We start from the raw sequence: 22,191 nt of genomic DNA on the forward strand, positions 1-22,191 counted from the left end.
AATCATTCATACATTATATTATTAAGTAATACTTTCACAGTATAGGAATAGGTTCTTACCACTTTTAAAATTGATTCTCAGTAATAAAAACTGCATAAATGAACCCAGTTTGCTCTATTTGTATTCGTTATTTCCAGACAGAGTGACCTTTTTCAGTATTTTACAAACAACGTATGGTAGCTGTTTAATGATTGCTTATTAACATACATATCGTCCTTGTTATTTTTCTTTTTGTCTCTAAGCAAAATGAATGATTGATTTAAAGTGTTCATAAATAATTGCATTATATATGGGCTTCACATACACACGTATATATATATATATATATATTATACAATAAATAGTATATATATATTTGTGTATACATATGTACATACATATACATAAATGTGTACGTATGTATGTTAGTTTGTTTGTTTGTCAAAGACATATATTATGCAAGCCCATTGAGAGAGATTGCATGAAGGGAAGTTTCATTACCAAACCGTTTAAATTTAAGGTAGGCCTAAAATCCATGTGAATGTAGAACTCTATCTATTCCTTACTAGGTGGTAAATATTTCTTAACGTAACCAATATTAATGGCTTCAACAAATATACAATATCACGAGATATGGTCTTGTTTACATTCGTAGCATCATCTTTGACGAATAAACAGATAGTCGACCACTGAGTTTGGCAAGTTTCAATGTAAAGCAACTTAATGTAGGCTACATGTTTGGTAACAATAAAAAACAAAATTACTACAGACTCGGCGGCTATCAAAGGCTTCTGCTAAAATAAATGCTTATTTGCGTTAATGAGACTTTCGTCGGGGGTTACACATTCATGTTATTATCTTACATATTTTAATGTTAATAGTCATTAATCGTCTATATGCTAAAACACGCCATTGAGCTGTCCTAAGGGTTCGTTTGTAAACTATTCAATGTAAAATTCTGCTAAAAAGTATAATACTTGGTTTACGTACATCACCAACATCATAAATATACACGTAATGTAATTGTGCCATGCACAACACCGATACATTACACAAGATGCGGAAGTCACCGTATGGACGTGTAACAGCCCGCACAAACGACTAACTACAACACAGAAATACGTCACGAATTGTTGCCAATCCACAGCAACAGTATTACTTGTTAGTTCCTTAGTTACAAGCTATTAAAACCGATAAAATATATGCTATGAAATTATAATAATAATGATAACTGTTCATATCATTATAGAAGAGAGTTTATGTGTAAAAACTTATTAACATGAATACACAATCTCACAGCGTTTATAGTAATGTTAGCTCCGCTACCCCTTCCATGTAGCCTTCGCTTTATCGTCCGAGATCTATTGTGATACGGCACTGGAGAGTAAGTACATATATATACGTTCACGTTGAGTATCAGTGAATTATTACACGAAATACCGCTTCGCGCCCACACGTCTCCGGGAAGTGTCACAGAGCTTTACGTTAGAACTGTTTCGAATGTTGAATACGTGTATATTGTACAATAGTAGTTGAGTTTAAAAGGTTTTCGAAAACGCGTGCTGCAAAAAACGTATACATTTCACGATTTTTGCTGAGCTATAGGTATCTTTTACCACAGTATTCTTGCTTGAAGTCTGTACTATACGAAATAATTGTTTTCAGTTTCGGACGATAAGGTTTTATATTGTAATTTCTCATTCAAAATGATGGAACTCACGGAAATCGGTGAACAGGTTTACGCTGCTGAAGAGTTAAAACAGAAACGTATTCGAAAGGTGAGATCAGACAAGAAACAGAAATGACAAGATATCTCGAAATTAAATTTCTCATCATTGTTGTCTTTCTCATATGTTTATTAAAATTCATTTATTCGGAGAATACTATTTTTTTGCTTGTTAACGGTTGGCTAATATGGTCACGGGCCGTCAACGGCCGTGGTTGTTTGTAGCAGGCTTACCGTATCGAGTCATATATTTTCACTAAGTTTACTTCACAGTCCTGAGCATACTCAGTTGTAGCCTTTACATGGAGGCTTCGAAAAGGTGAGTTGAGACTTCTGATTGAAGTAGTGTTCGTTTGAATACAAAAGTCAAAGTTTTCGAGTAAGATTCACATCTCAACTAATAATCTATATGTTCAAGTTCACAGAGATATGTATTTATATACGTATCAACATGCATGCACTAATGCATGGGTTTGGAACAATTCAAGTGTCCTTGTTGATAATTCATGGGCTTACGTTATAAGCTAATAGCCTATATACAGCCTGAATATTATGTACAGGTTAACCTATAGGACAATGTGGGATATTGTTAGTAGTTGTCTTTTTACTTTTCCTAGCGTCTAATACGTGTATGCGGCCTCGCTATCTTTACTCGAATATACGGGAATTATGTAGCAAGCTGACATTATTCCAAATGTAAGCTAAGCTTTGTTGATCTCGGAATTCCATTCCATATGATATCAGAACTGAGATAGGAATGCAGTACCTGAAAGCCAGAAAGCATGAAAGGTCCTACTAGATTGTGACATCTTAACGAACACTGATTACACTTATAGCCATGTAGGCCCAATCTCTGCCGTACTACTTATAGGCCCTATGGTAAGTTAGTCTGTATACTGTATAGGCATATTATACCTGGCATCTATATATATGTAATATAGGCCATGCCGGAATGAGTTTCGTTTACAATCATCTCACCCTGGTGAGGTCACATGCATGGACCCTATCGATGACGTAAGCTTATACAAAATATGATTGCGCCATAGAGAAGGTGAGGGTGATGGTGCTCGTGACCGGATCAATCACCATAGAAACAGATTTTACCTGCAGATAATTGTCCGTCAAAGTCAATGCGAGAGTTACATCTGGACGACACAATGACAATGTTGGTAGCACAAGTCGGATTTCTCTACAATTTACAGGCCGTTTAGTGACGTTGGGACGGATTTACCAAAAGTGAAACTAACCTTGTACCAAGGTCAGTGATGGAAGTTCGGATGAGGGAATGTACTTCCAGTATGCAGCTGAAGTGAGAGGGCTGTCCTGATCATCGGCCTATAGGGCTTTATCCACAACACAGCAACCGTACCATACTGTTGCTTTGTGTACGCCTCACAACATAAATGTTTACGTCTACTGGATGGGATTATGCAAATTAGATGCTGGAGGAAGCAAGCTTATCTACAGTGGATCGTTGAATATAGTATACGACCCAACTCGAAGTCCATTACTATATATTACAATACAGCATTTCTGAGGCATATTAGAACTTCTAATGGTTGAATATGTTAAAAGAGATCGTCATGAAAGCGATTTTTGTTAACAAAACCTGTCAATTTTTTAGTGATTAAAAGCCAATACAATACAATAATCAATCTCACTAACGCGTATATATTTCAATGACGCCAAGTTCAGCTGTTTAGGGGTGGGGGGGGGGGAAGATTCCTTTGCAATAGTTGAATCATGTCACTGCAGCATGAACTCCACTATAATCCGCTCCGTGGTATATTTTAACAAACATATTCCACTATTGGATATGAACAATTCGGTGCAATGTTTGTTTTTTAGTCTAATAAGTTAGATACGTTACTTATAATAGACGGTTAGCAATATGATCAAACTGAGTTTGCAGGCACCGATTGAAGACTATCTAGAAAAAACAATTGGACTACAAGTATTGAATACTATGCCGAAACAATTAATATTTTGAGTAAAAAAGTTTGATACACCAAGGAACCTCCTGTTAATCATCAAAGTTTTATATCGAGAATTGATGATTAAGGTTTAACAAAGGAAACATTCTAATACACATGCATCTTCCCTCTATTTAACATAACTAAGTGAAAATGCTCGGAGGTTTTATGAAAAATTCGAAATCATTTCTCCCTTTTGATTTAGTGTCATAATAGTTTTGTTATATTAGTTTGCTCACATATTGTCAGAGTGTATTGCATACCTCCATAGCGAACAATGGTTCAAATGTATTACACAATAACAGCATAGTCCGTTTAATCAGAGAGTCATGTTCATTGTTATTTATTGTTTTCTGTGTATTGTTCCATCAATATTTCTTCCTGTCTCTGTCTCTTATTGTCTTTGGCAGGTTTAATAAACCTCTTATTGTAGAACATATGTTTTTAACTCTGTCATTCGTTCCGATTTTTTTACAGCCAATGATGCATGAAACCTTTCACATTCTGAAGTGAATGGAAATTTACTATATGCAACGCGACTATTAAATTTCAAAATGCAACTTCCGTTAGTCAAAAACATCATATAGTAAATACGGTATCTGATGAGCAATAACGGGTGGTTTCGGTTCTCTTTGAAGCTATCGTGTTGCGTTGAAGTTTCGACAGTCTTTGTAGTTGCAGCATAAAAGATCGTAGAAGGAAATCTTTAAGTTACCTACAAACATCATTTATTTTCAATTCACCATAATCGAAGTTATCAAAGTGATGAAAGTATATATAAACTTCAAACGTTGCAAATCAATCAATAAATTAGACTTTGAGGCCACAGATTTCATGGACTGTTTATTACACTGTTAAACAATAACTTTAGGTACCAAATTTATTTTAAATATTTTATTAACCGTACGTATATCACTACTGTCATCACAGTTCCGGTTGTATTTGTAAACCACTGTTTTTTGTTTGATTTGATTTTGTGAGAAATTGCCCCTTTAAACATTCGTCAATTAAAGCGACTGAACTACTCATTCTAACACGCCGACCATTTACGTCAGCTTCGTAGATACAAAAATAAAAGCAGTAGAACGCATAGCAACGTATGGTCTCTAATAACATATTAACAATCCATTTGAAATTCTTTAAGGACAAATGATAAGATACAATAGTGCTCTGTTGTTTATATGCAGTTAGAAGAACTTGTTTTGCTTAAAACAATGGATTAAAATTAACATTGAGTCAAGTAATAACCAATCCAGCTTTAAACCGATCAAGAGCCATTTAAGAGATTTTACCAAATATTAAAGTTGGATATCTTGAAATCCTGAATAGCTTTAGGTTCTTATTTTCTGTTTTCTTCGAAGATTCCGTTGAAGTCACCCTTTAGCGCATCGATAATTACAAACAACGAATCAATCAATAATAAGAATTAATCGAGTGTACCAATTTATATATCTCTTGGTTTGACTAAGGTATTCCGTGAGAATGATGCAAAGTAAAAACCTAACGCAAGATTTAGCTTTGAATTGCGGTTCAATCCAGGATGCAATTTTGTTATGATATAAATAATAACATATCAGGTTTCAGAAGTTTTTTGGTGAAATTCCATTACTGAAATAACGTGTTGAGTTTTCTCCTCGTAGCCCTCGTTACCCTTTTGAGAACCGTCTTATACGTTATTCCTTTTGCTTGTAGTTCTTGTTGTAGTTCTTCTTTCTTTCTTTTTGTTCTTTTCGACATTTTCTTTTCTACCAGCTATTTGACTTCACTTTGATCAATAATACATTCTAGTTTGATACAGAAATATCTGAATGATGTTTTACCTTTATTTGGCACAATTCAGTGTTGTTGTTTGTAAAGAAAAAAACAATGGAAGTGCATTTGATGCATGAGAATAGTGTCTGAGCGATAGAAATACAAAGGAAAAATAGAATGAATAAATTACTTGATAAGTAAATTTCATTCGATAAAAGTACCTATTATGCTACTTTACAGTTTGAGCGAATTCAAACCTGTTTTTCTGTAGTACACGATAGGTTGTGCGAGATAAGACACAGCTTTAAAATTCTCCCCTTTATTTTTTTCATTTGCATACACTATCTTCTATATTTATGTTTTTTTTCTCTTTATTTGGGACTTCCCATCTTCAAACTGTGTTTACAAAAAATGTTATTGCCTTTCATTTAATGTCAACTCCCAGACTTTTTAAATCTCCTTCCTTTCATTTGCTCTATTTTTGCCTGCAAAGTTTGAAGTATATAGTTTTCTTAGTTACAAAAGAGAATTGTAAAATACGCTAACAGTGAACTATGCAACACTGCATTATCATTATGGTCAATATTAATATGTTAGAGTAATCACATAATTCGAAAGGTATAACGATTCATTGAATAAAGTATAAGTATAACTACTCCTGATGGTAAACATGTTCCATATGAGGAAGAAAACAAACAGATATAACTCTATATATATATTAAAATAATATTTTGATTCCTTCGAATTATTTGGTGACCTACAGTGTACCAATCACTCCAATATGTGGTAATTGATTTCTGTAACACACGTTATCACTTCCCTTATGTAATGTGACTATATATGGAAGCTCAGTACGTTATATCGTAAGCAATTAAAATCGAGTAAGGTTGTATATAACTGTGTATCCAAGAAAATGAAATACTAGTAACTCGGACGATGATTAGATTGCCTCTTCATATAAATATATGCAGATACGTACCAAAATCTATTTTTTCATGGTCAGAATAAAAGAAATTCCCCCGTCACAAAATGGTTTATTTAATTAAAACAAGAGAACGAAAAACTGACTGAAATTTGGAAAGAGCCAATTTATTTGCTGATCTATAATATTCTACAAATTTTGGCATTCATAGCTGGTACTTGTAATGGTAACATACGTATGAATTAAAAAATGTGATAAGAGACAACACTTTGGTGCCTTTTTTATCTTCGCAATGCTATCTTTTATCAGGTTTTCTTTGCAAAAACTCAAACGAGAGGCTCCCTTCCTACATCTACACCAACTGCAACTTACAGTGTTTGCAAGCGTTGATCATATTGTTTAACCATTGTTAGCAATTACTGAAGAGTTGTTTTTCTCGTTATGTTAATTGACGGCTACCATAATGAAATTGAATACTGAAGCACGGTTAGAGGTTTTACTTAAAGTTTCTAAATCAATAAATCATACAATTTGGTAAAGAACTTAGTTAATGTACTGACTTTTGAGACATCTCCTTTAAAAAGGGGAAGCAACACCTTCTTTATGGACTATTAAAATGATGTATATAGGCTTAATTGCATAGGTCGCTTTTTATTGAAATCTCAGTTGTTGATGGCAAAGATATATCGAAACTCCTATCTTTAAGCAGTGAACGTATTGTTCAGTTTTTAAGGTAAATGTCATAAAACCACGCGGCTTGTATAGTTTGTATACTCTAACCATTGCGTATAAATATATACAATCGCAATATAAAGGAACGGACGGAATACAGAATTATACGAAAGATCACGACTTAGTAAAGGAGTGGTCAAAGCCGTCACAATTATTTAATTATTATACCTTATTTACTTTCTAAAGACTGCTTCCAGTAAAGTTGTACAACTATTTTCACATTTTGCCCATAAACATGAGTCAGGTCCGTAGATGAAACACTTTAAAGGGGTATTTAGCATTATGTTTGTAACAGTTTTGGTTTTACCATGAGTGAAGGAAGAAAGTACATCAAACCATAGTTTATTTCACCAAAATTACATCCGAATGAAGAATTTGTTGTATGAACCTTAAAGAAATGCAATGAAAATTGCTCTATACAGTGTAGTGCACTGATCGGTTCAGAACTGGCTATTTTAAAGATTCAACTGGTTACAAGTAGTTACTACATAGATCGCGTATAGTTAGCCTAACGTGTATCTAAGTATGTATGAATATAATGTAGGCTTACATTGCTTAAGCAACTTAACTCAACGTTAGACAGCTTGAAGTCACATACAATACACGACCTACTTTCCATCGCTTCTTCGTCAAGCTAAAATATGGTTACAATTGATAGGTTAGTAACTTGCGAATCAATTAGCGGGAATGCAAGGAGGATCAGTTCCCATAAACAGATATCCCCAGGAGAATAAGGACTCGTTAAAAATGTCAAATCATAATAATTATGGCCTTTCTCTCTCTCTCTCTGTGATCACACAAAATAACTGAGTTACTCCAGTTTGTAAACACACTTGTCAGGATCAGATGGTACAGTATGAAGGATTTTTCGTGATCCCATAAGAGAATTACTTCGGACAGTAGCTGATATGGTTATGTGTGTATATGGTTCAGAGGCTACGACGTGGTCGAGTTTCTTTGTAATACGAGTACTAAAGTCGGTGCAAATGTTCACAATGTCAGAGGTCACTCAAACTCTGTGATATATATGCTCAACTTTACAACTCGATTTTAAAAAAGTTAAAATCCTGCACTTTCGAATCATCATCTTTATTTTGTTTTTGTCACTGACTAGTGATCAAATAATTCAATATTGTTGAGCTTCCTGTCTTGTTGGTAGACCCAAAAGAAAATTACTGCCTACCGTAAACGGGCTTTCAAGATGTTATCTTGTTGCATTTTTTTTTCTCAAAGTGATCATAACAGAGAGTGAGGATCCCAAGAGAAAATGGTGATCCAAAATGAGACTAATGATCCCACAAGAAAGTGAAGATCCCCAGATAAATTAATGATTCTCAAAAGGAGTACTGATCTCAAAGGAGAATGATTATCACAGACGAGAGTGATGATCTCAGAGAAGGGTGATGATCCCAAAATAGAGTGATGATCCCACAAGAGAGTGATGATCCCATAAGAGAGTAATGATCCCAGGGAATGATGATCTCAAAGGAGAGTGATGATCCCAAAGAGTTTGATGATTTGACTCTTGCTGTAGGATGATATTGTGTATACCGTTATTGAGAATAGTATGCTGTAGTCGATTTCTTATACGTAAATATCCTGAAAGACTATAATCTGTAAACCAATCAATTGACCTCCAGCCCGTGATCAATATAGATCTTATTTTGGTGATTTCCCTGCCATTTATATATAGATATCTTGTTTGTTATTCTCAGTAGGGTAATTAAATATATAAAACAAACTCAGTTTGGGTTTGTGTCTTAAACCTAGTCAATGTGTATATAAGCACTCGCCGAAAATCGAATTCCTCTTGGAATTCCATCCCTGCGCTTTTTCCTTCCTATTAGTTCCTTTTTATCAAATGAAACTGAGGATGTTATGCCTGCATGATAAAGAAAAAATTGTACAATGTATTGTGGCTTGTCTGACACACTCGGCAGAGAAATGCTTTAACAGCTGTATTGGATCGCTGTCAATTAAGGGATAGGCATGCTCAGGTTTTAGGGCACAATAGATATATAGAGAATTAAGGCTTGCATTCCTGAAGTATCAAAACTGATCTGAATTCCGCTCCAGCCAATAACTCCTTGCTTGTTCAAACTGATCTGTCAATACCACCCGTGAACGTTAAGACCAGTCTCAAGCACACCAGATAGAACTTATCCATGCAGCTATTCTTAACTGGAAAGAAAAGCATGTCCGGTGAATTTATAGGTTATACATGTTAACAACAAACTCATCCCTTCCGTTTCAAGCGCATGACGATACTATGTGCGTTTGAAGTCAAATATTTCTAGCTTGTCAAATCAATGTTTGTCAAATCATAATCACTTGAACGAGAATATATCCATAGCAACGCGTATGCATTTGATTTCGTTTCAGGGATATTATATCAATATTGTCGCCATCCATTTAGCGTATGTTTATCAACGTATAGTGTGAAATCTTACTGACATAAACGGTATACATGCCACACAATTGTCAACGCAGTTTATAATCAGTATACCTAATGTTACGATGGTACAAATGCCCGCAGCCTACCCATTATATATACGTAAACACTCGTATAGTAAAATAAGATACCGTATACAACGATCACCAACGTTTTGTAATACAAAACTTAAACAACGATTTGTCTTCAATTCTTTGCAGGGCAAAGTTGAATACCTCGTAAAGTGGAAGGGCTGGTCGAATAAGTAAGTATGAAACTGCATGTAAATATGTTCAATTCACACAAATTTACCGTCGGACACTTCTAGTGATCTTTTTGACAAATTTCTGACTTATTTCGACAGAGTTGATCAGTATCTTAAATTGTTTTTAATTCGAAGCCTTACTTTTGTTAATTAATTAAAGTTAAGGGTTTTAATATGAGTGAGGTCCGCTACCCCCGCCCCCCCCCCCCCGCCACCACCCCTAAATAAAAAATTGTAAAAGAATAAACTCTATAATAAGCGAACTGAAGTTTGTATCTGATGGCCTTCGCTTCAAGAAGATATTTTATGTTACTTCTTTGATTGATAAATATTTATTTATGTTTAACCGTCACTTTAAGACCCATTTATATTTCATAAGTGAGTTAAATAAGAATATAAATGTCATGAACATGGTAACCCGACTTTGTTTAAGCTATACTTGAAATTTGACAAATACCTTTGACGTCTCTTTATACCTACTAGCATTGATTGGATATAGGTTTTAGCCCAAGTAGAATATACAACAACGAAATATTAATTTTCCTTTTTTTCATTCAGGAACAACACATGGGAACCAGAAGGCCATATTCTAGATACACGGCTGGTGCAGAATTTTGAAGCAAGGTAAAATAGGTCAACTTGCGTTATGACAGTATTATAAAGAATTATAATAGTAATAGCCTGGGGTAATGCAGTGCCGTATTAAAGCAGTATGGTACTTCAGTAAAATAGAATTATTATTTCCTAAATGAGGTAGAACAGTGAATAAAGCAGTGAAAATAGTGAAATAAAAACACGGTCATACAATAAGCCAACAGTAACACACTGAAGAACAATGGCAAATACAGTAATACAGCATATAGTAATACAGTCTTAAAGTAATACAATGCTATAGTTTACACAGTAACAGCTAATAATATTATAATGTAGTAGGCATAATATCCTCTACAGTACATACTACATTAACATGGTAATAACAGTAATACAGCATATAGTAATACAGTCGTGAAGTAGTAGTACAATATCATAGTTAAAACAGTAACAGCTAACAATATTATAAGTATTCATCATATCCTCTGCAGTACATAATACATAAACATTGTAATTACAGTAATACAGGATATAGTTAAATAGTGGTAAAGAAATACAGTACTATAGTTAAACAGTAATTGCTGATGATATTATAAAGTGGGAGGCATAATATCCTCTGCAGTACATACTACATTAACATGGTAATAAAAGTAATACAGCATATAATAATGTAGTGGTAAAGTAATACAATATTATAGTTTAAACAGTAACAGCTTATAATATTATAATGTAGTAGGCATTATATCCTCTGTAGTACATAATACATTAACATGGTAATAACAGTAATACAGCATATAGTAATACAGTCGTAAAGTAATACAATATCATAGTTAAAACAGTAACAGTATATAATATTATCATGTTATAGGCATAATATCCTCTGCGGTACATACTACATTAATATGGTAACAACAGTAATACAGCATATAGTAATGTAGTGGTAAAGTAATACAATATTATAGTTTCAACAGTAACAGCTAACAATATTATAAGTATTCATCATATCCTCTGCAGTACATAATATATTAACATGGTAATAACAGTAATACAGCATATAGTAATATAGTGGTAAAGTAATACAATATTATAGTTTAAACAGTAACAGCTTATAATATTATAATGTAGTAGGCATAATATCCTCTGTAGTACATAATACATTAACATGGTAATAACAGTAATACAGCATATAATAATACAGTCGTAAAGTAATACAATATTATAGTTTAAACAGTAACAGCTTATAATATTATAATGTAGTAGGCATTATATCCTCTGTAGTACATAATACATTAACATGGTAATAACAGTAATACAGCATATAGTAATACAGTCGTAAAGTAATACAATATTATAGTTTAAACAGTGACGGCCTATAATATTATAATGTAATAGGTATTATATCCTCTGTAGTACATAATACATTAATATAGTAACATGGTAATACAAATGCAAAGGCTAGTGAGAAAGTATTACAATACAAAAAGCAGCAGTCTATTGTAATCCATTGATCTTTCGGATCATGCACAGAGTGATAAAGAACTATAGTACGATAGATCAATAAGTCTCATTAGAATTATTACAATGTAATATAATAGTATAATAGTAAACCAGGGAGCACGCAAACTATGAAAGAAACATATATGACATGCATGAGTACGGTATTATTATGTATTCATTCACTGCCACATTAGGACATTAGTACCGCGTGTAACGCCGTCTTCGGTAGATATTGAGTATCCATTTGTACTGGAAGCAAGATGGAAAGAATGATTTGTTTTCTCAAAGTTTATTCATTTGTTCAAGTTGCATTTTGCTTTAAATTTGCTACAATCTTATGATACAAGGTCGTGGAAATATTAAATCTGGATAATGAACTTTGGAATTAGATCTTTAAAAGTGGTAAATTAGAAAAAAGTGCACTAACATTTTGGGACGTAAATTTTCTTGAAATGGAATAAACAATTAATGACTCTCTACTGATTGGTATCGAATTGTATTTAGCCACAAAGTAGGTCTGGATATATTGAGAAGTATCGAATTTGCTTTGTCTTCGCAAAACTAAAACACAAATCAATGCACACGACGAAGGTGTGGTTTGTTGCATTGTGAACTACGAGATCGCCAGTGCTATTCCATATCGCTTCATAGCAAGAAATCTTTCCTTTAACTCTTAAAATTACTTCATATATAGAAAATGAAGGGAAATAACTTGTTACTGTCCCTTTAAAGAAATAACCATTAATTTATTTAATTTGATTTTCTACTTTGTTTAACGGAAAGATTGAACAGCAATTTCGTTGAAACAATTAATTATCCAGGGCAGGACAAAACCAAAGGAAAGAAAAGTATAATAGTTATCATTATTCCTGCAACAAAGTACCATTATAGAAATTAATTAATTTAATTGATTTTGCACTCTTTATAACGCAAAGACTATAACCGTTACCAGCAATTTAATTGAAACAAACACTCCGAGGCCAGGCCCAAACTCTCATAGATAATAATCATATTCGTATTCCCAATAACGGCTATGAGTGAGCAACTATCCTGAGCAAACGAGGTTTAGAAACTACACCACGGTGACCGTATCCTCGTTCAAACGAAACACTAACTTGTAGAAACATGCCGTGTGTGATAGTACAAATTACCTGAAAGGTATGCTGTATTGGCCCCCAAAATTGCTAGATATTCAAATATGGTCACCTTTGGTCAAAATTCTTAAACTGTTTTTATTACAACTTTCGAGGAAATTTTCCTCACTGGGACATTCAGTCATCTTGTGTGTGTCTTAAAAATGTCTGAGAACAATTTGGAGAGTAAAGACCTCCAGGAAAATACTTTTTGAAAACTTCGAGCAATTATAGCGTGCTATGATTTGGGCTCTATACTGACTACCTTTAATTGCTGAAAATTGTATATTTATATATTTATACCAGAGGGTTGCTTGGTAATCGTTAGTGATACATGCAAACATCTATTGTATAGGTGTGTGTCTCCATTCAGTGAAATAAGAACGTTTTAAGCGCACGTACGTTTTATACATAATGAATCTTGGCAGTAAGCGTTGTTTTTATTCTAAGGATTAAAACAACAATAAAATGGCAGCATTTGTAAGTCAAACAACAACAAAGGAAAACCCTTCGCCTGCTCGAAAAAGCCAAAATTTGTTGATGAATTGTGTAAAGGGAAATATTATTTATAGACTGTCCCGTGTATCTTAATGCTTGAATGGGTTTATCGTTGTCAGCTATAAGCTGGTACTCAAATTAGTCTTGCTCGAAATGTGTGCGTGTTTCGCTTGTGTGTGGTATGAACAATATCAACCATCACACTAAAAGATTTCAAAACTAGGCCTTACCGGTATATTCTGTCGGATATTGAACACAAACAAGTAAAGTAATGACGAAAGAACGTTTTATCATGAGCCGATTAAATATGAACAAACATGCACGAAATACACATAGTTGATCGGTGTCGTTTATGCACAATCGTAACATTCTACCAACGATTCACACACTTTTAGGTATGGATATGATAGCATACTTATTCTCTATACCAAGGTTAACAAGAATGTCACAGTTATACGTTTGTAATATGAGACATGGAAATCAAACAAACTGGTGACTTTGAACCTTGTCAACTTGAAACGCGCTACATGTGAGATAGAGCAAAGCGATTACAATACTTGATTTTATCTATTCGGCATGTTGCAACACCTTTCATTTTCAATCTAATATCTCTATCCACCAGACACTCTATTTGAAAAACTACGTTGGCTAAAATATCGAACCCTCAACAAGACATTAAGCAAGTTTATGTTGCTTAAATAGCAAATATTCACAAAACCCTGCACACATTCAGTTCATATGCTTTCGTAGTAGAAGTACCTATTGCCCAGCAACTTAACAAAACAATCGTAACTGAATACATTGACTTCTTTAAGAAACATCACTTAATATAGAGCTTGCATGGGGCACGAAAAATATAGTTTATCCTACTCACAACTCAGAACAGGGGGGTAGAGGCGGTAGTGGAATGAGGTAATTAAATTCTCAATTCGTGTTTGCTGATGAATTTCGGAAAACAAATTTCCGAAGCAGATTTAATGTTTCTTATACGCTAAATGCACTATGACCAGGTGGGTTTAACGGAGAAAAACTGTCGCAATCGAAAGAAAGAAATTTATTTTCTGTTGCCCTTATGGCGCGAACAATTTACCGTAAAATCACTGCGACTCCGCCTATATCAGCATGTTCATTACACAACTGTAACCTACATATACTCGTATCGTCTACTTTTGTTGACCCAAATTCCATGGAGGAAATACCTGTTTATTCATTGCAATGGAAAGAAATCACACAATTTCGCATTCTACATCAGTAAGACCGTGAGAAAGATACTATTCAAGAGAATGAACGTATACCACTGGCTAGCCACGAAAGTGAAAGTAGTCCTAGGTCTAACGGATGTAAACAAACCAGAGAGATTTGATTGGCGCATGATCTGTTGGGCGAGGCTTGCAAATTTTAATTGAAGTTTATAGAATCTACGGACTCGTTAATAAATCTGGCGAACGACAGATAACTCAATCAATAATAATGAATATTGATATGGAAATTGCATATAGAAGGGTGTCATTTTCACCGAGCTTTCAATGCAGTAAGCTGGAAAGGTCGAAGTTTCAATTTGGCAAACACGTAATGCGTAATGAGACTTTAAAGGCAACCAGCTCAATACAACACTACAGTGTTTATTTGAAATATCGAGAATAGTGTCGTGCGATACCCGATAATCTCCCGTTGCTTTCTTCCAGACTTGTCCGTGAACAATCCGGTTATCGTGGACCAGGACGAAGACCGAAGAGAGGAAGGCGTAAAGTAAGAAATTATATATGTTTTCTATATGAACTGATAACAATTCAGTTTGCAATATCAGAGGTGAAAAGGTTAAATTGCTTTCAATGGGTTTAAGTGGTTTGAACCTAAATGTGACGTTTCCCTTTGATATGTTTGTCTACTATTCTTTGCATGTTTAGTGTGAGCAAACACTAACACTAGTTTCGAGAACGAACCCATTTCCCTAACTATGATTCTTAACAACCTCCATATAAATGTAGCAACATAAACCTATTGATTTGGAATACCAGCATGCATGTACGTTAATGTATCACATTGCGCATCATGTGTAATGTCGATACAGGTTAAAGTTAGGCATATCTTGTGGAACATGATATTGAAGCTTCGATCTACTCGATCACCACTTTTATCCATCCATTACAACATTCTGAGTTAAACCACTAGGTCAACATACCCTAGCGAAGGCACTTCGTCAATTTGAAATTGTAAGGATTCTAAGGTTACTTTCTTGGGTTACTTTTTGCATGTTGTTTACCGAAATTGATCGCCATTTTAGCAGACCTTTGACAAAGATTGCGCACGGCTGAATGGCATGCAATCCAAATGAGTGCAATCAGTGACTTCACCAATGCTATATTTTAAAAAGAAGTTACCGTATAATTATATGAAGGCGTTGTGTAGCGGTTAGAGTGTCCACCCACAACCTTTAAATTCCTGATTCAAAGCCACATCTGGAACTAGATTCTCATGACCCAGTAAATACTGCTGCTGGGCAGTTGTGTTGAACGGAGTTTTCCAAGGGTTGGAATTTCTGGTTTGGTGACTCGAAGCAATTACTTTGTTCACAGTGGTTGCAATGCAGTGATGATGATGAACGGGGTCGGTGATGTTACCGCCCTTAGTTTTTGATAAAGTGGTTAAGTGCTGTAGTAATCTCTCGTTCGCGTTATGGGGACGTGAAGTATCGGTCCCCCGATCCCGGGAGCACGAATGGATGTAGCCTTTGTTAAGGCGTATCGGCCAATTTTTCTTTACTAAATGCGCTGGGTCGATCCTTATACTATTCATCACGCTATGACCGATTCCGTTCATGCGATTGCTTCTGTGTGTGATTCATCCCTCCTGTGATCGCGCCGGCCTCTGGGAACCGTATGTAGAAAGGGGAGGAAAATATAACAGCCGTAGCACCAAGTTCCTATTTTTATGTAGGGAAACCCATTCTAGAATAGGTGCGACAACTTTGTATATTTGTTTATTTGGTCAATTTCACTTTACCGCCGATTTCTTACAAATTAAAAGCACATGCAGGCAGAAGACGAAAGGGAGAATACTGATTAGGTACCGCTAACAACTTAGTTTGATCTGTCAAAGTATCGTGAAATATAAATTCATTCAGTACAACCTCGGAATGCGTGAAACCGTGCGCTTATCCTGCCAAGTACTTAGTAATGATTATAATAATAATGTAAATTTATACAGCGCTCCAATCAGTCAAGACGTGCTCTTAGGTGCTTTAGAACGGATACAAAATACTGATCGAAACAGACGTAATGGGCTATTTTAAATAAATACGATTTAACTTTACACCGATAATTAATTAAGGATTTAGCGTCTCTAATGTTTGGTGGTACAGAGTTCCACAGTTTTGCAGCTGCCACACTGGAACCGGTCGCTATAATACGTTGTCCGACTTACAGGTACATCAAGCAGGGATTTGTTGACGTTGAAAAAAGAAAAGCAAATTCGCATAGCCTAAGCATTAGTACCTACATAATTCACCTATCGTTATTTACACATGCAAGTGGAATCTAATGAAATGTTATAGAAACTAGAAGTAAATCATATTTGTGAATCAATCTTTCTCTATATTCACTAATACTTGGTCCCTTTATTTTTGTTTCATTTTCTTCTTTGCCGTTATATAGTCCCTCGTTGTGGTAGACGCTGAGTTTCGTCATGGACAGCGAAGCCTCTCCCAAACCGGTAAACCTGAGCCATCGGTCCAAGCCAAGCGTCTTCGACGAACAATTTCGACTCCTTCCAGAGTAGGTACATCAAGAAGAGGGCGCCCATCATGCAAGGTAACTTTGCGTCCATTTCGTACGAAAAGTACTAGAACGGAAGAAATAGACCAAGGTGCCGAGGACCTGAACGATAACCTTTTAGATGAAGGAGCACTATTCCGTCCAACTCCGATCGAGCTTCCATACACTGGTGGAAGGATTGATAACGAAGATGACGTTATTGAGCAGATGGACATTGGTAATGTTCAACTATCTCCAGCTCGAGTTGATCACCAACAACCATCTATTCCCAGAAAGAGAAGTCCAGAAATGTTCAACCCTGTTCGAAATTTAAAACTAGGAAACGTTATATTCTGGAAACCAGAACAGATGCCAGCAGCTGAGGTGATTGTCACTGACGTCACCAATGACGACACGACGATAACGATAAGAGAATGTTCAACGAGACAAGGCTTCTTTAAGGAAGAACGTCAAGAAGAGAAGAAAAAAGAGGAGGAGAAGGTTATTTCTGAAGCAGTTGTTATTGAGGTCAAAGATTCAACAGAGAGTAAAACTCAGACAGGTGAGACAGGGGAAGAGGACAAAGAAAAAGAAAAGGAGAAAGAGATGGGCAAAGGAAGAGAAACGGAGAATGAAGAGGAAGTGCAGCCAACGCAACAGGAAAAGGAAATTAAGAAAGAGGGTGATCCAGAGCCAAAGAAGACTTCGTCGGAGGAAGAGACGGGGACGAAGCCATCACAAGGTACCGAGGCGGTCCAAGATGAGACAGTAGCTGTTGAGAAACAACCGGAAGTGAGCACAATAAATAATAACGGCGAGGCAGACGATCACCAAAATTAAGAGTCGATAGGAATTTGCATTGTGTTAGTTCTGTGACCAACTGGAAGGGCTGTCACACGGGTGGAAGATGAAGATGGCTTGAAAGAGGGTTTCGAGAATTTTTGAGGTAATACTGAAAGTTCGCAATGTTAAAGGCATTGAAGACTCGCCTCAAACCGCGTGCCGCCATCTTTAAAAAGTTAACTTTCCGTTGCTTGCAAGTGAAGTTTTTCTCTTGTCGCTACAAAATGCAGACAGTATTGAAACGTGATACCTTGTTATCTTTAGCTGGACCTGAGATGTCTATCGCTGTATCGTTTGCACACTCTGTGTTGTGGGTATTGACCGCAGCTGCATGTACTGACTGTACACTAGTGTCTGATTACCGATGGTAGCAAGCTGTGTGTGTATTTTCTGGGATCGATGGTGGTGTCTAACACTTCTGTTACACCTCATTCGAAACTAGGTCACATTACCGGCATTAGACGTTTCTTTGTGCGCGAGTCTTCACACCCTTTAAGTTATGTAAGTACAACCCGCATTATGAATATATCAACATACATACCGTGGCAGAATGGAATAACCGCCAGAAGTCAACGCATTCGACACGTTTGTGCATCTGTTGTTCATATACTGGATTGCGCAGCCAGGCTAGGACTACACCGACACACTATACTAAAATATATTACTGGTTTACTTTACGCTCATTTAAGATGTGTGCAAATAACTGTCTGGTTGACTGCAATAATTAGGCCAATGTATAACGTACGTTGCGACTATAACTAGGTAAATACAGCTGCATTCGTGTTCAGTCTAGCTGGGGTTAACCCATCATGTATCACTCTGAAAACGATGCATACGTATTCCACTTTGGATCAACCTTCACCGAATGACCATGATTTGTTTTCGCTCAACCAATGTCAAAAATGTTTTAATAAAAAAAAATCAGTGAAAATTGACTGACTTTTAAGCCATCCAATAGCATCATCCAAAGAACATTCTTAGCAGTGGCGGTGTACCCGGGGATACATGTCCTATTGCATAAATAGGAAATGCTCCTCAAAGTTGTTGGTTTCGGTGAAAATCGTGACCTTTCGTTTTTTTAACTTTCTGTTTGTGTGCGTGACGCCTTGCTGCAAGATTATGACGCTCATGAAATGAGCTTGGCTCATTATTACTCGAGGTGCACCGATATTTCTGTGGTTACACTACCCCCCAACCCACTTCCCCTCCCTGGGTGTTTCTCTCGTTCGTTTTCTGCCAAGTTATAATCATCAGGAATAATTCAATCTTGTTTGACTTTCTAACACGGTAATTGAGAATGCTACATACCGCCGCCTCTTCACAGTGTCTGTGATCAATCTTATTGGTCGTATCATTATGACAATAATTGAATATTCATGAGAGCCCATAATAACATTGAAGACAGTTCTTAAATGGTGACTTTTTTCATGGATCCGGGCGTATTTATGTTGTTGTTGCATTGCTTTTCGCGGAACAGTTTAGAAGCGATGGAAAGATATTGTTCTATAGTTTCATGTTGGCCTAACCAGCGAACTTAACTTAATCCAATAGTATATATATATTATTTTATATTTTTCATGAATATTAAACAGATATAAACGTCCGTTTCGTTACTTGCTTAACCCATTGTGGATGTAGCTTTCCTTCTCAACAATTTAGTATATTCAGAACTGAATCATTATATTTTGTTTCGTAAACTAAACACGTGATATAGTCATATTTAAAAAAAAAAAAAAGATATCTTGTGACATATGGACTATTTTTCTGATGTTTTCGTTGCAGCTAAGAGTTATTTATGTTTAAATTTAATTTTAATGTGTAGATATGTAAGGAGAATTATATTGTGCGATAACTAACCGTTCATTCTAGAAAAATTTAATTAAGATGTTGTGTCAAAGAGAAAACGTTGAACTTTACAAAAATTGTGTGAAGTCTAAAAGTTAAGAAGACCGCTTCCATCAGGGTGGGGGACCTGTTCTGAATGCTCGCGACTGAATATTTCTACTACTTTCTTTTTCTTTAGTCGTAATATTATCTGAGTAGAGTTGTGTTTTGTATCTGATTCTCATTTTCTAAACGATCTTTTGAAGAATTGGGAGTTCCTTTTCACGAATCCCCACCCACCCCATTTAGATCATTTAAAAGTGTGCGCTATTTTTTTATATGTTAGTTCCTTACTTGGTTTCATGGGCGAACGGGACCATTTCAGTTTGGGGGGGGGGGGGAGAAAGTTTTGTGCCCGAAAGTTCCCGTGACACTATCTAAGCGGAGCGCCACCATCGGTTGGCGCGTAGCGTTACAAGAAATGTTTTGGCAAAAAATGCCTCTCAGTTTGCCGGAAATAGCACTTCTGAGGCCTTGCAAGTTGCATCTAAACATTCTTTATTTCATAATCTCACGTTTTAGAAATTTACACTTCCCCAAAAATTTGGTAAATTAGAAGAAGAAAAAAGGGTAACATCAGTTTGAAGGGGAAAAACAAAACGCTCTCCACGGAATTGTGGGGCAAAAAAATGCTTGGTTTGACATTCTAGAGAAATCAATTAATTAATAAACATGTTACTTACAAGATATGCAGATTAAACACCTGACAAAGGGCAAAAGGTACTCCTTTCCGTGAGAGCACCATCTGTCAAAGGGCAAAGTGTACTCATTTCCGTTAGAGCCCCACCTGGCAAATGGCAATAGGTACTCCTTTCCGTCAGAGCACCACCTGACAATGGCAAAAGGTACTCCTTTCCGTCAGAGCACCACCTGACAATGGCAAAAGGTACTCCTTTCCGTCAGACGACCACCTGTCGAAGGGCAAAAGGTACTTCTTTCCGTCAGAGCACCACCTGTCAAAGGGCAAAAGGTACTCCTTTCCGTTAAAGCATCATCTCTATCCTCTCAACGTTCACCATGCTGAGAATGTCCATTTGTAGTACAATATTCATGTTGTTGTGAACCCTCAATGAAAAGAACCAAAAACAACACACATTTTGTTAATATGAATATTCAAAATGTGAAGTCATATTATTTGTCAGTTTCACAAGTTATTTAACAAATGTGTGTTATTTATGGCAGCTTCAAGCGTGTCATGTTCTGCATCAATATCTATATTCTTATCAAACTACACATACTGTGCACTGACCGTTGCTTATACGCATTAAGACTTTGATAGGACATATCGTTTGCTTCCATGTATATATAAATATTGAGTTGTTTTTATTTATGTCAATTAAACTCACTTTATTTGTTCAGCTGTTTCCTCGCCCTTCTTACGGTTATCAAGATTGAGTAAAGAAAGAATGATATATTGGAATGTTCCGAAAAGAAATATTTATCTGCCTAACCAATAATAAGTTTACTGTTATTGTTGTTGTCCTTATTGTGTAACGAACTTCTTATACTAGTGATATCGCATGATACTAGTAATATCACATTATACTAGTGATATCGCATTAAACTATTGATATCGCATTCATGCAGACAGAAGACTTAAAACAAGGACAAGAAATAACTTATGTTTCTGTGTCGTGCATCATTCGATAAATCACACCGTATATAGGCCTACGTTAAACGCTGAATATTTCAAAACAGAATGTGTTGACCGAACGAATTCGAGACGATGGAACGGGCGCCCATGACGCAACACTTTCCGATGCTTTCAATGTAAAGCTTAGCAATTCCAAGGCTTAGATGAATCTCTGGAGGGTTGCATTTGTTGGGAATTAGCTGGCATTACCATATAGCCTAACATATGACCTCACTGCAAAGAAACGTATACCTTTTAACAGACACAAAGATGTAATATATGTCAGCCCATAGTTGTGAATAAACTTAATAAGCCAAGGCCTAATTAGTTTTCAGGATATTGCCTTCCAAGCACCATGGCTCATCAATCAATGCTGTTTTTATAACTATAAGTTAACGTAAGTCTGCAACAGTCGGCTCTTATTAAGCAAGCCAATAAGAAATGTATATATGAGGTTTTGCTTGAATTCAAATAATCTGTTTTTGTTGCTATATAAAATTGTCAAGGACCAATTGTACTGTATTTCATTCTTATGATATCATGTTCATATGAAACTAAAGTAACATATTTTAATTTTTTT

General features: G+C 35.7%; 1 protein-coding gene across 2 annotated transcripts; it reads left to right on the forward strand.

The window, feature by feature from the left end:
* The first annotated feature begins 1,367 nt into the window (after positions 1 to 1,367).
* On the forward strand, positions 1,368 to 21,438 carry LOC139959915 (chromobox protein homolog 7-like). Of its 2 annotated transcripts, XR_011790254.1 has the most exons (6): positions 1,368 to 1,757; positions 9,737 to 9,780; positions 10,339 to 10,404; positions 15,185 to 15,248; positions 17,153 to 20,782; positions 20,824 to 21,438. XR_011790254.1 is itself a non-coding variant. In XM_071957848.1 (5 exons), exons 1-5 carry the CDS (start codon positions 1,686 to 1,688, stop codon positions 18,089 to 18,091), a joined length of 1,185 nt encoding a protein of 394 aa, XP_071813949.1. In that variant the 5' UTR covers positions 1,368 to 1,685; the 3' UTR covers positions 18,092 to 21,438. The 2 variants fall into 2 exon arrangements, 1 of the variants encoding a protein (XP_071813949.1); XM_071957848.1 differs by having other exon boundaries at positions 17,153 to 21,438.
* The last annotated feature ends 753 nt before the right edge of the window (positions 21,439 to 22,191 follow it).

This window comes from Apostichopus japonicus, chromosome 19, assembly GCF_037975245.1.
Source record: "Apostichopus japonicus isolate 1M-3 chromosome 19, ASM3797524v1, whole genome shotgun sequence".
In the NCBI taxonomy this organism is placed as follows: Eukaryota; Metazoa; Echinodermata; class Holothuroidea; order Aspidochirotida; family Stichopodidae; genus Apostichopus; species Apostichopus japonicus.